Source organism: Anopheles ziemanni, chromosome 3 (assembly GCF_943734765.1).
Source record: "Anopheles ziemanni chromosome 3, idAnoZiCoDA_A2_x.2, whole genome shotgun sequence".
Lineage (NCBI taxonomy): Eukaryota > Metazoa > Arthropoda > Insecta > Diptera > Culicidae > Anopheles > Anopheles ziemanni.
In genome coordinates, this window is record NC_080706.1 from 53483976 (window position 1) to 53497963 (window position 13988).

The following is a 13988-nucleotide window of genomic DNA, read 5'->3' on the forward strand; positions in this document are numbered from 1 at the left end:
AAAATGAACCAACCGTTTTGGAGATGAACGATCCGAAATAAATCACATCAAGCTGACTCGTCAGTAGCTTCAGTGTCAACGTAGCTGATCCCATTGAAAGTGAAAACATCGTGGCGGTCGTTGAACTGTATCCGCTTCTCTTTTGCCGCATTTTCGTATCCCCCACCCATTTACAAGCGTCTTTACTCTTACTCCATGAACGTTTACTCGAGATGGCATGGCGTACGGGAAAAGGCTCCACGCAAGCGTACGCTCCATCCGTTCAAGGTCAGTGGATCAAGTTCATTGAAAACCAGAAAAACCGCTTGCCGTACACTCGGTCGGCAATAGAAAAAGTTAATAATCAAGTGGTCCGCATCGTTAGTTGCATCATGAAGTGCTTCCTAACTTTCTTTAACTTAAATATGGATTCTTACACACCAGGGACCGATGCTCACGCTGATGGTCAAAACAACCATCAACTTACACTTAAAAATTTAAAGTTAATTTAAAAAAAAATTAAAGTTAATAGAAAAATATTTTAAAAATTATTGAAGTTAATTTTAAGCGTATTTACTTTACACCAATAAGTAGGTAGTAACAGGTTGGCAGCCAGTAAGTAAAACATGTACACGCCATTTGTACATTTTGCTTGATCACTGGTCAACCTAGCATTTGAAACGCTGCTACGTAAAAGTTTAATTTCTTTTTGAAACAACAATTATTAACTGAGTGAAGGGTTTCATGTTTTATAAAAACAATGAAGAGCATCTAGCGGAACAAATACGATAAAAATTTTACAGACTGCTTTAGGTAGGCATTCTGTTGACTGTTCCACATCGTCAACAATAACGGTCCTTTTGAAACTTTCATTTCAGCACTTTCACCAATACCATTACGAAACGGTCATGCGCTTTTTGACAGTTTGTTGTCATTTGTTTTTCTCTTTTTCATTTCTCTTTCCCCACTGGCTTCAACATTTCTTTCTACGTTTTGCAGTTCGCTTTCTACGGACACAAAAGAAAACACATCAAACGTTACGCTGTGTGAAAACCACATTATTCTTTTTTTTTGCTTCTCGACGCCCTTCTCTTTCCCTTGCTCGAAAGACGGAAATGAAGTAAAAGGTGAAAGTGGTCGCAAAGAAAACATCTACATAATCATCGAGCATCTCCATCGTCGGGCGACTGAACCCCTTACAAAATTTTCTTCTGCTTGCGGCTAAGGGTGTTGTTTGTGATTGAACGGTATGCGAATGCTGAATCGATGAACATCGTCAGCAGTCCCTTGCGGAGCAGCACGTACGACACACGAAGCTTAGACAACCCGCGAAAGGACAACAGTTTTCGCACCGGCAGTTAAACCATCTGACGCCATCAGTCCAGTCTGTTCAAGCCAGAATCGAAGCTTATCAATAAAAATTCCAGCCACCTTCCAGCACCAACACAACGACGGACCGACCACATACTCCCGGCAACAATACCCAACGTATCGTTTCCAGGGTTCGGCACGATCGATCCCACGGCTTTCTTGCACGCCGCTTATTCAACGTTCACACCTCGCGGCGGACGGGTGGTTTCGTGCTCGTGTTACGACGGTCGGTCTTCCTGCTAGTGTGTGTTCTCCGCGGTGCCGGAACTTTCCCGTGCATCCCCGTGGCACGTGTGATTTGGACGCGGTGACCATAGTTCAACCACACTCGCAAACCTCGGTCTACCTCGGAAAGGAGAAGGAGAAAGGTCTGCGACGCAACTGAACCTCGCCTACCCCAGGTGTGCTTACCTTGCAAGTGCTTCATTTGCATCGTCAACTCGATTCAGCTAAAAATGGTCACCACTTCCGGCGTTCTTGGCGGTACCAGTGCCGTGCTGGTGTCGCTGTTTATACTGCGGAAAGTGTTTCCCTGGATTTATCAGAACCTCATTGGCCCGAAGGTGTTCGGATGTCGCATCAATCTTAAAAAGGTCGGCGAATGGGCACGTAAGTATCTTTGCCACCGTCGTATGTTTAAGGTCGGTGTCCTTAGAGCATCGTCGTTAATTGAAAGGTATTAATGATCGAACTGATAGACTAATTTCCGAGGAAGGTTTTGTTCGATGTTTCCTGCTTTGTACACATAAGTAAAACTAACTTCCGAGTCGCGGTTCGAATTTGTAGATCGGTTTCTATAAAAAATTTTCTTCAAATCATACAAAATTTAGGTTCCTACGTGCTAATTGTATGAAAAACAAATCAATGTAATATGTGCGTGTTCGATAAGTTAGTTTTAATACCTCGAATGCCAATGATTGCTCGTTTTTGTTATCCATAGTGGATGAGGTGGGATAAACCTGCTGCTAATATTAGTCTAGTGAAACCAGTTTTTAACCCCAAATCATAGATACACAATCTTCTAATGATCTGCGTTTGATTCGAACCCTGGTTGACAAAGGTCGATCCAAGGACTGCCAAAATTTGGCCAACTAGCACCCACTCTGCTGGCATACAAGGTGGGGGAAGAACTGTGCGTGTAAGATGCAGCGAAAATCACTGAGTTTAAACATATACGGACCGACTATCCGGTGGCGGACTACGTAATGTTCGAAAGCATCAGAAGAACCGGGCCTACCAAATTTTGCCGCAGCACTAACGTAGTATTAAAAAAAGATTACAAGCGGGGCTAGCTGGCAAAAGATAAGCTTTTCGTTCGGGGCCAACAATCAAACCAGTATCCCGTGTTATTATCTCAAGGTGAAGAGTAACCAGATCCGGTATTTGATGGGATCAAAATGGACCATGTTGAATTTTAAACGTAGCATCAATTCCCATCGCTGTGAAGTGACGTAGCTGTGATCATGTAACGTTTACCACGTTTTCACATTTATTTGGCTTTCTCCAACAAAATTACGAGAGCGAAACAAATCAAATCCATAGAAAATAACAAACCGGTTATAAAATCTTTCCTTCCAAACTACGTCGCTACGTGCGTAGATTATTGAGTCCGTTCCGAATCAGGTATTTTTTAGTGTAAAAAAAGAAGCCCAATCTTTTCGGCGCATTTCAGTGGAAAGCTTAAACAGAAATTTGTTTTGGAAAAGGAAAGTCCGAGCTTCGAAAAACCGGTTTATCTTCAACCAGCAGCTTTGACGATATATATGCATAAGACAATGGAGCTTAGGTTGTTTCCTATGTTTTTGCTCCAAACTGCGTGTAAACCCAGAATGTATATGGTCTACAGTCATTTGTAAATTAATAGGTTTTCTAAAATACTTAATGATGATCATCGTTTAACAAAAGCAATTTAAGAGGAAGTAGGAAACCAATTTAGCTATGTCATTTAAAAACTGACAATCTCGACATATGGCTGCAAAAATCAAGCCGGTACAGAGCAAAAATTAAATGTTGCTTATCATTCCTCGATTCTTCCCAGTTTTAAACACAAAAACCCGGTTATCCTTTCCTCTAGGAAAGAGAACTCTCAGTGTGGTAATTGCGTCAATATGTCTTTAATTTTTTGCTATTAAATACCTTACGTCTAATTCTCAGTATCTATCTTCGTTTGCGGATGGGGAAAAGCCTCCCAATTGAAATATTTGAAAAGTCAATAATACTTGAGCTGGCATCGTTTAAAGGAGTGATAAACAAAATCTGTCCGACTGAAGTGGCAAAAGGGAAGTGGAACGACAAGTCTTCCCGGTAACCCATAATTGTAAGCAAAGACGGGAGAAGATGTACTTCCATCGCGAAGATGTTCTCCTGTTAGAACTCCGTGGGACCGGCGACTCACGAAGTTACGTCAGTTGCTGGCGACCAAAAGGTTCTAAAAAGACGCCCCCATCACGCTGGTTAGCACCAAAGTTTTTTTTTCTTAAAAAAAACCCCAATCGAAAAACTTGTTTATCTCCATAATACTGACTGCAAAAAAGTGCTAGCTCTCAGAAGTACGATACTAAAAGTATCACTATCATCCGTTTGCATTGGGGAATTGACCACTGAGTGGCGGGACGGAACTTGATGGCATTGAAACGATCCGACGATGTGCAAAACCACCTTCAAGCGTGCGCGCGGATGTTGTAAGATCGATGATCTGAATAGCAAGATCATTTCCCATCGGGCGATGAAAGATAAAAGCAAAAATTATAGACAACTCCAACGTCTAATGAGTGCAGGATGAGGCCACCAGCCACTAATCTGTACTTCCACAAAGCCCTGTACGTGTTAGCCTTTGGGCCGGTATATTATCATAGGGTGTTCTTTGACCCCGATCAGTGGGTGCCAGATTACTCCCTTCAGAATGCAACACGTTCTCGAACACGAGTACCGATCTGAAGGGTGAGCTAAGTGATTACCTTTCTATGGGAACATAATGTTTACCCTTCCATTTATTACCGCGTCAATTGTCGAATGTTTCGCTTATTCAATGGGATTTTTACCTCTAGTTACTTGCGCAGGAAACTCCAGATTATTTGAAGAAAACGTGACTATTTGTATTCTGTCGTGTATCTTGTTCACACAGTTCCTCCTAGAAATAGTGTCATTTAAAAAATCCCTTCCAAAATAACCATTGACGTGTGTCCTCGAAAGTCTTCGGGGCGTTCATTAACTTTTCATTTCATCACTTTTAAAGTATTTTTTACATTTTTTATTTACAGTAATCACCGGAGCCACCGATGGCATAGGCAAGGCGTACGCACAGGCGGTAAGTTGAATGTATGAGGGAGAAAAAAAGTGTCGGCAACTGCACCAACTGCAGTTGCACTCACCTATACCTGTGCGCGATGCATTTGCAATTAGCTAAGGTTGACGTAGAAAAGTCAAGTTCACGAATATGATCACCAACAACCCCCGATCGAACTACGACGATTACTGAAGGGAAGGGTGAACACAAGCTCACGCAACTTTCCGATCGATGCCAGTTTTCATACCACCGGTTCAGGAAGCGAATCCATGCTGACAGTTTAAGCAACAATGCTGAGTAGTTGTATTTAATGGCCGTAAAGGTGACTGAAAAAAAACCGCACGTTTCTCGAATCCAAGTTACTTCGTATTCCAGTCTGTCTGGTACGGTGTCGGGATAGGAAAGGGTTTAAACGGTAGAGTCTCGCCTCCATTTCAGGCAGCCGGCTAGCCGTTGAAAGAATGATACCTCCTCGAATCTGCCCGACGGTTCGTGAACCGATTACAAACCAGGTTTGGATGTAGTGTACACTTCCTTTCCATGCGTTAATTCGTTGACATATTCCGACTTTGTACTTTGAAGGTGGACAACAATCATTCCCAAAGTGAAAGAATTGGTAACTTAGGTTTAAAATTCAATGCTACATGGAATATTATTTACGTTATTATTACGTGTTAGGCAAATAATGTTTGTGTTGTAAGCATTTCAATTTTTTAAATCAGCATTTTACCGACTTTGCCACACCCAAGGCATGGTCGCTTATCTGCCAACCGTGTTGTTATGAAAAAAAAGAGCTTAAATTGAACAAACAAAACTTATTTATCAGCAATCACAAATATTTAGCCCAATCTGGCGTCCAAACCCTCGAGGAAGTAAAACTACTCTTCATAGTGTGATTTCCATTTCCAACCTTTCACAATTCCCCAGTTCGATTGGGTTTACTTGGAGACAGTTTTCTTGCCTTCGACATGACACGCTTTTATACACTTGGCGTGTCAATGACTTGCATAAAAAATACACCTCGGTTTTTGCTTCCACGCTTTTGGCTAGTTTACTTTTTTTCTCGTAGAAGAATATAGGACGTTGCCACCATCTAAACACAAGCAACGGGACATGGTCAGTAATGGGTGCTTATCTATTATGCGGTTAGTCAGCGCTTGTATTGGAACAGCAACGTTCAATCACGGGTTTTCAGCAGTAAAAATAATCATTTGGCTTCTCGGTATACTGTGGTCATCGGTTATGGATCAATCTATGATAAATCTTTTTTTTTTGAAAATCTTATCGCTAGACTTTTTTTAATAACGGATGCACTTTCTCTCGATTATTTGTTGGATATGTTGTGTTTTTGTGTGACTCTAAGGGCACATAAAAAATATCTTGCATAGGATTGATTAGCTTATTATAATACTTTTATTTATATATACACTGATAGTAGATTTATTGTTATTTATTTATTTGTAGCTCGCAAAAAGAGGCCTCAATGTAATCCTGGTTAGTCGAACACTTTCAAAGCTGCAGGATGTTGCAAAAGAAATTGGTAAGTTGTGGTACTTAATTAACTTTGAAAACAAAAGTTCTTTTAACCGATACATTCATATGTTTATGGCGTTTTGTTTTCTTTCTAGAAACGGAATATAAAGTGCGTACGATGGTGATCGATGCCGATTTTACCGGTGGCGAAGAGATCTACACAAAAATCCGAGGCCAGATTGAGAACTTGGAGATCGGGGTAATCGTGAACAACGTCGGCATGAGCTACGCCAACCCAGAATACCTTCTCGAGCTGCCGGATAACGAGAAGTTGATCAAGAATCTTCTCAGTTGCAACATACTGTCCGTAACGCGTATGTGCCAGATCGTGATGCCCGGCATGGTGAAGCGCCACGCTGGGGTGGTTATTAACATTTCCTCACTTTCGGCGGTCATACCGGCACCCATGCTGACCGTTTATTCGGCTTCGAAAGCGTACATGGACAAGTTTTCGGAAGATCTCGCGTCCGAGTACGCCAAACATAACATTGTCGTGCAATCTGTATTGCCCGGACCCGTCGCTACCAATATGTCAAAGATTAGGAAAAGTACCTGGCTGGCATGTTCGCCGAAGGTATTCGTGGCAAACGCCATCAATACCCTGGGTCACACTCGTCAAACGACGGGCTACTTCCCGCACGCCCTGCTCGAGCTAGCCATTAACTCCGTGCGCTTCGTTTCTCCGCGTCTGATGGAGAAGTTAACACTCAACACGATGCAAAACATTCGCGCAAGAGCCATGAAGAGATCTACGCCGGCTTCGACTGCTACCGTGGGTGAAGGTTCCAAATTGACCACATCGTCAGCCTCTTCGTAAAGCTTAAAATGGCACATGTGTTTGAGCATGTAAAATGGCGGATAGTAGCAGTTTTTTCAGTACCAGAAGAACGAAACAAAATTCTATAAGTAATGTTACGACTTCTTTTGAATAGTAGTGTTTAAAAACAGTGATTCCTGCTGGGCATTTAGTTTCACTACTGAAGATAAATGGTGAACGGTCGATTGCAAGAGATATTAGGAAAAGAGCATAGGCAAAACACGCATTTGTTTAGTGCCTCCTAGTCTGAGAAGAGGTAGAAGTTAAGTTTGGACTGCGGTAGGAATTCATAATTTATTTTCGCCTCTTTACAATTTCTATGTACAACAGCATAAATAACAGGAAAGGTAATGAAGAAAATAAATCCTTGTTCCTAAATTGTAAAAAAAATAAACAATAAAATAAATGTTCGTTTCCTATCGGTCATATTTACAGGTACGGTTATTGTGCATTTTTTGTGGTTAAGTAATCCAAAGTTGGTTAACATAATGTACTAGTTCATTTGAACGTTACATTATCGTATTTCTGTAAAAACGTATAGATAATTTAAACATTGCCTGCTTCAGCTCGAAGTTATGACCAAGGTTACTTTACCTCTTTTCTGCACAATTTTATACAAAATACAGGGAGAGTACAGAAGATTGTTACTTTCACAAAGTTGTTTGAATAACCTAAATATTTTATTTTTTGTTTAAAAGGTTAATTGTAAATTTTATTTCAGCCATTGTGACCCTTGATTTGCATGTTTTGTTCCATTAACCTTGATTAATTGGTTGCTTTGCGTTGACAGTCCCATTAAGGCACTGGAAGACGGCAGCAGTATGCCATTGCAATACAATAGAATCGGACACATTGTATTATTTCCTCTATCGAATGAATAAACAGGCATATTAATCTAATTTTACTTATCTTATCGGGTGGTTAAGCATCGAAGCATGTTGGGTTGAAACTGTTAGGTCAAAAGTTTACTTTTTCCTAACTACAAGAAATAACGGTAAAAGAGTAAATGAGGCCCCGGCCGCCATGTTTTCGATCGTGGCTACACCTCTTGTGGACGTTTAAACTGAATGTATGCAATTGGTGATACATTAATTCGTTAAATTCAACCTACGAGTATTTGAACCGTGTACCGTTAATTTCGGCTACGCAATCAACCTAGGGGTGCGGTATGAGGGGGGCCCACGGGCCCCCCTTATTTCTCAAAACTATAACAAACTCTCTTTTTCGGTAGACCTAGCGCAGTCCGCTCGCTTCGCTCGCTGCGGGCGCGCCGCCGTTTCCAAATCATTTCTTCGGCTAAACTCATTGTTTCATGCTGTCCAGCATGTGTGGTATAGTTTACTTATTAGTAACTTAACATGTAAAAGTATATTGACCCGCATTCAACCTCCACTGCGTGATTAGTTTAAACCGTTATGGTCTTTTAAGCGAACCGTTAGCGTTCAAAAATTCGAAACGAATGCATGTGTCGCGCTTTGCATAGCTTCAGGCGCTAAATGTGAACCAGTAGGAAGAGGAGAATCTAGCCCGGGGCCTCATTTACTCTTTTACCGAAATAACTACATCACCCGATTTATAAAATTCCTACTCGTTACGCTGACAGCAATGCTGGTGTCGTGTAACTCATCCTTTATTGCAGATGTCGTTCAACCGAAAGTTCGTGTTCAAGCACCATAATTGAATCCATCCATTCCAATCCAAAACAGCGCCATCAAAAGAAGTTCTCCCCGGCCTGCAATAACATTCTTGTCCATCGTCAGTGTGTATTTATACAGCTCGCAGTGAATAATTGGTAAGTAAAATCAAATACTAAAATGTGTTATTTTACTTCCTAGTACAGTTCTTTGTGCAAAAAACTTTGTCCCGATTGTTGACCCCGAAATGTATTGTTAGTCTTTGTGTTAGAAAATGGTGGCTAAAATGGGCTTTCCTTTTTATCGTTTGATTGCAGAAGTATAATTACAGTATTCAATATTACATGTTGAAAGCGAATTTTAGTCACATCTTCGATGGTTAACACAGGAAATACAGTAAAATATAGAGCACTAATTACGCCGCCATTCTACGTAACAAATTGAAAAGTAGAACGTATTTAGCACACAAAGGGATGGATTACTCTGAAAAGTCGTCCAACAGCTGATAGTAGTGCCCTTTGCTGATTTTGTTTAACGATAGCAGCGGGCAAGCGAGGTTGGAACAAGTTGTGCCCTATCTGTTGTGTTGCTTTTTCTATTTGTTTTTATTATATTACTCAGCGTGTTTTCCATACAATCAACCCATCCCATTTACTTTCCATCTTTTTAAAAAGGCATACCTTATCTGAATCATATTGCCTTTTTCATATACTGTTCATTCTAGAAAATGTTGCTTTACGTGGTGCTTGTAGCACTGGCCATCGGCGGTACCTCGGCAGCCGGTTCCGGTGGTAAGAGGTACGCTCTGTCAGCAAAGTTCATTGAAGAGATCAACGCCCGGGCCACTACATGGCGTGCTGGACAGAACTTTCATCCCGACACCTCGCTCACCTACATCCGGGGCCTAATGGGTGTTCATCCGGATGCGGACAAGTTTCGCGCTCCGGAGCTTTTGCACGAAATGAACGAGGATGACGACCTGCCGGAGAACTTCGACTCGCGCGAACAGTGGCCAAACTGTCCGACAATTCGTGAAATCCGCGACCAGGGATCCTGCGGCTCATGCTGGGCCTTCGGGGCCGTCGAGGCAATGTCGGATCGCGTGTGCATTGCTTCGGGTGGAAAGGTGCACTTCCGTTTCTCCGCCGAGGACTTGGTTTCATGCTGTCACACGTGCGGATTCGGTTGCAACGGTGGTTTCCCGGGTGCTGCCTGGAGCTACTGGGTGCACAAAGGTCTAGTGAGCGGTGGCCCATTCGGCTCGAACCTGGGCTGTCAACCGTACGCGATTGCACCGTGCGAGCACCATGTGAACGGCACACGCCCATCGTGCGAAGGCGAAGAAGGCAAAACGCCAAAGTGCGTCAAAAAGTGCCAGGACAGCTACAACGTACCGTATGCAAAGGATAAGCGTTATGGCGCCTCGTCTTATTCGGTCGCTCGCCATGAGGCCCAGATCCAGAAGGAAATCATGACCAATGGTCCGGTCGAGGGTGCGTTCACCGTGTACGAGGATCTGCTGCAGTACAAATCAGGAGTCTACAAGCATGTTGCGGGTAAAATGCTCGGTGGACATGCTATTCGCATTCTCGGTTGGGGCGTGGAGAACGGAACCAAGTACTGGCTGATTGCTAATTCCTGGAACAGCGATTGGGGCGATAACGGATTCTTCAAGATTCTCCGTGGTGAAGATCATCTCGGTATCGAAAGTTCCATTTCTGCTGGTTTGCCAAAGCTCTGAAGAGGGAAGTTCGGTAGCAAAATGCGTACATTCCGCTAAAACTACAGCAATATATTTTCTAGAAAAGGCTGTATTTCGAACAAGTTTTTTTTTTATTTTCAAGGCTCAATAAATACTCTATCGATCATTATTGGCTTCGATAATATTTATTTTGTTGAGCATTTCAAAAATTTAATCGAATCCATTGTTTTTATAAACGTTTTGAAAGAAAGAAAAAGCAAAAAAATTGGACATCGACTAGTAGGCTGGATCTTGAGCGGGCGTTTAAATCAAATTAGGTGAACCATAACCAAACGAATTTCGTTTATTGTACATGACTCATACTAAGACTTTGGAAAATGGTAGAACCTTTATTAAAACGTTTCTCTTTTTTAAATAAATTTAAAATTCCATTGCTGCTTACACTTTTGGAAGCCCTGCTATAACATTCGATTCGATTCCCAAATGATTGGATCCCCGGATAAACTTGAAATACCCATGGTCACCCCAATCTTCTCCGTACGAGTTCGTAATGAGCCAATAAGGATAACCTCCCTCTCTACCCCAGCCAATGATTCGTACCGCATGCTTTCCGATCTGCTCCCCGTACACATGTCGATAGACACCGGACTTGTACAGCAGGACATCCTCGTACACATCGAACCCAGCTTCCACAGGACCGTTGGTCATGATCTCGTACCGAATCATTCGTTCATCTCGAGGCACCCCGTACGCCACCTGCCCATACAGTTTGTCCTTTGAGTATCGCCGATCGGCTCCATCCTGGCAATGGTGTGAACACTTGGGCGACTGTTCCGGGTGGCATTGGTTAAAAGGATACTCGCATGGCTTGAACGGGTACGGCTTGCAACCATCCGTCGAGTTGTACGCCCCACCGCTCACGAGCCCAGCATCAACCCAGTACTGGAAGCTGGTTCCGTCGAGAAATCCACCATTGCAGCCGTTACCGCAGTCGACGCAACAGCCCATCAAATCTTCGGCAGCCAGAGCGACATTAATCGTTCCGTTCGAATGGATGCAGACACGGTCAGACATGACGCTCGCGGCTGCCACCGCCCAGCATGAACCACACGTTCCCTGATTACGGATTTCACGAAGCGAGTCACAGTTGGGCCAGTGTTCGCGCGCATCAAACGAGTCTGGGATTTCAATGTCGTAGACGTACTCGTAGTGTTTCACCGGTACCTTGAATCCGGTCCTGCTTTGACCGATTCCCTTCAATGAACGGAATGTGTGGTACTGCACGTTTGATGCAAAATTTATGTCGGGCTTCCAACTGCGTGCTCGGGCCAATACTCTGCGCAGAAAATCATCGTTAAATGGATCCTGGCCATGGCGTTCCGTTGACGAAACTGCATCTGCAATGTATATCGCCGATAAAGCCCACACTATTAAAATTGGCTTCATTTCCTTTCTATCCTGACAAATCACTGGTGGAACTACGATCTTATCACGTTGGAGGATCGAACAAATATAATTCGAGATAATCATTTTAAAACCCTTGCCACCCGTACCTGGGCCAACTTTATCGCTGGCGATGATCTAACGAAGCGGGTCAAAAACCTAACCACATTGATAACAGACTGCAGTATAACGGAAAAAACAGTAGTCAAACCTTTGTCCTATTTCTTGCATAGTCAACTTGGTAGAGCCTTGAAAAATACATATGTACATAATGCAAGTGGAATTTAATGCATGGATTCGAAAATTAGATCATATGAAATTATGGCATTCAAAATTAAAATGTTCCGTGGCATTGTTTACACTCATTGACTACTTAAGTTATTCAAAAGGACTGCTTCTTATGATTGATAAAGAGATTACTAAGATTTATTCTATTTGAATTTGTATTCAGTTATTACATTAACCGTCAAAAAGAGTATGGAGCAAAATTTGAAATGTGTGCTCAAAATGTGGCTCACTTTCATCAAATGACCGAAGGCAACCCTCAAACCAAATGACCCAATCAACGATTGTGGGAACAACATGCAAAACACACGAACGCTACATGTTTTCTAGAATTGAATTGAAGAAGATTAAGAGGGAGGGGGTCCGCGACAGCCGAGCGGTAGCGCCGGTTAGAAAATCGGCCCATGATCGCCGAGGCTCACCACCTCGACGGCGTGGGTTCGAATCCCAACCGAGACCGGACCCTCCCCTGTACGAGAGGACTGACTATCCATGTACAACAGGGAAACAAGTCTCGTAAGCCCTTAACGGGCAGGCATGACCAAGAGGTTGTTACGCCAAGAAGAAGAAGAAAAAGAATAAAGTCCGAAAAGCGATATATACGAAAATATAGTGTATATTTATCTGAAAATGATAAGAGACGGGAACTTTTCTTCACCAGGTGAGTAATATTTTGTTGGGATTTATATGTACCGGTTCTTTATCGGGTAGCTCATAAGCTGCTTGGGTTGGGCGACTTGATTTGACATGTCTGTATTACCGCTTTCGCAGAAAAACGCTGGGGTGGGACCACTGGTGATGGAAAAATCAAGTCCTTGTACAGATGCGAGTCTTTCGAATCAAATCCGGTCGGAGATCCGGATCTCCGATTCCATTCTCCACATCTCTGACCTAAATCATTGTCACCCCGTGGGCTCCCGCATACCGCAACTCATATGATTGCATAGTAGCAGTTGATCAAATTACACAGCGTTTCCAATTCTCATTGTCTCACAAATAGTATTGCAAAAACAGAAAACATGGCTGCTGGAGTTTTGCCTTAATTAGTTATTATGCATGCATGTATGAATGAGTATTTCAAACCATTTTGTTCTCGTAACAGAAACGTTAGTGAGTGACATGGAGTTCAAATAGATTCGAATCAAATCAAGTCTGAAGCGAATCAAATCTGATTCGAATCAGTAAATTGACAACCAATCGAATGGAATCCGCCAAGGGACGAATCTTTGAATCTTCCGAATCCCGCTAATGCCAACACTAGTTGTGATGCGAAAGCGACGATAGAATAGAACGAAACGAAACGGAATTCAATCAAGAATCTTGAGGAAAACAGGCAAAGGCACGCTAGTGGTCGAAAAAGCGATATACTACAGACAAAAGAGAAGTGTTTCCTCGACCGAATCAGTTGTGCAAGCTATCCGTTCAATGGAGTAACGCCACTCAAGTGTATGTGAACAAAAACATTGCTAAGAAGAACCGATAACATTTTTTCCACACCAAAAGACACGCCAGTAAAATGTACAATGTAAAGCGGCATTTCTCGTGTCTCCACGATCATGCAAGCATTACACTACGATTCTAACTTTGGAGACTGCAACGACGAAAGTGCTCGCCAAGAAACTATACCCTTTCCCGTGCCTGGCAAATTGGTCTTTCGCTTGCTTTATTGCGTTTTCTTTTTGGGCTAGTTCTTAGCCTACACCGGTACCTCACTTGTCATCGCACTGAGCCCACTGTCAGTGTAGATGGTGGTTTGGATTGCAACTGCTTTTGTGCACCGCAGGATTTCGCATCCTTTTCTGCCGGTAAATAGCTATGTTTTTGCCGATTTGATAGCTTCCGAATGTGAGGTGTTGCATTAGTTCCAGCGTTTCCCAAGAATGGGTTCGTGTTGTTTTCTGTTTGTCCTGCTTGTCTAAAAGACGCGTGCTCTTATAA

General features: G+C 42.7%; 3 protein-coding genes across 3 annotated transcripts; 2 read left to right on the forward strand and 1 right to left on the reverse strand.

The window, feature by feature from the left end:
* The first annotated feature begins 1229 nt into the window (after positions 1-1229).
* LOC131287375 (very-long-chain 3-oxoacyl-CoA reductase) lies at positions 1230-7405 on the forward strand. Its single transcript, XM_058316418.1, has 4 exons — positions 1230-1959; positions 4611-4657; positions 6101-6176; positions 6265-7405. Exons 1-4 carry the CDS (start codon positions 1806-1808, stop codon positions 6984-6986), a joined length of 999 nt encoding a protein of 332 aa, XP_058172401.1. The 5' UTR covers positions 1230-1805; the 3' UTR covers positions 6987-7405.
* Positions 7406-8671: 1266 nt separating this feature from the next.
* Positions 8672-10486, forward strand: LOC131287374 (cathepsin B). Its single transcript, XM_058316417.1, has 2 exons — positions 8672-8778; positions 9345-10486. Exon 2 carries the CDS (start codon positions 9348-9350, stop codon positions 10359-10361), a length of 1014 nt encoding a protein of 337 aa, XP_058172400.1. The 5' UTR covers positions 8672-8778; positions 9345-9347; the 3' UTR covers positions 10362-10486.
* Positions 10487-10760: 274 nt separating this feature from the next.
* Positions 10761-11768, reverse strand: LOC131284995 (cathepsin B-like). The gene has a single exon (XM_058313856.1). The coding sequence runs from the start codon at positions 11766-11768 to the stop codon at positions 10761-10763; it is 1008 nt and encodes a 335-aa protein (XP_058169839.1).
* Between the last annotated feature and the right edge of the window lie 2220 nt (positions 11769-13988).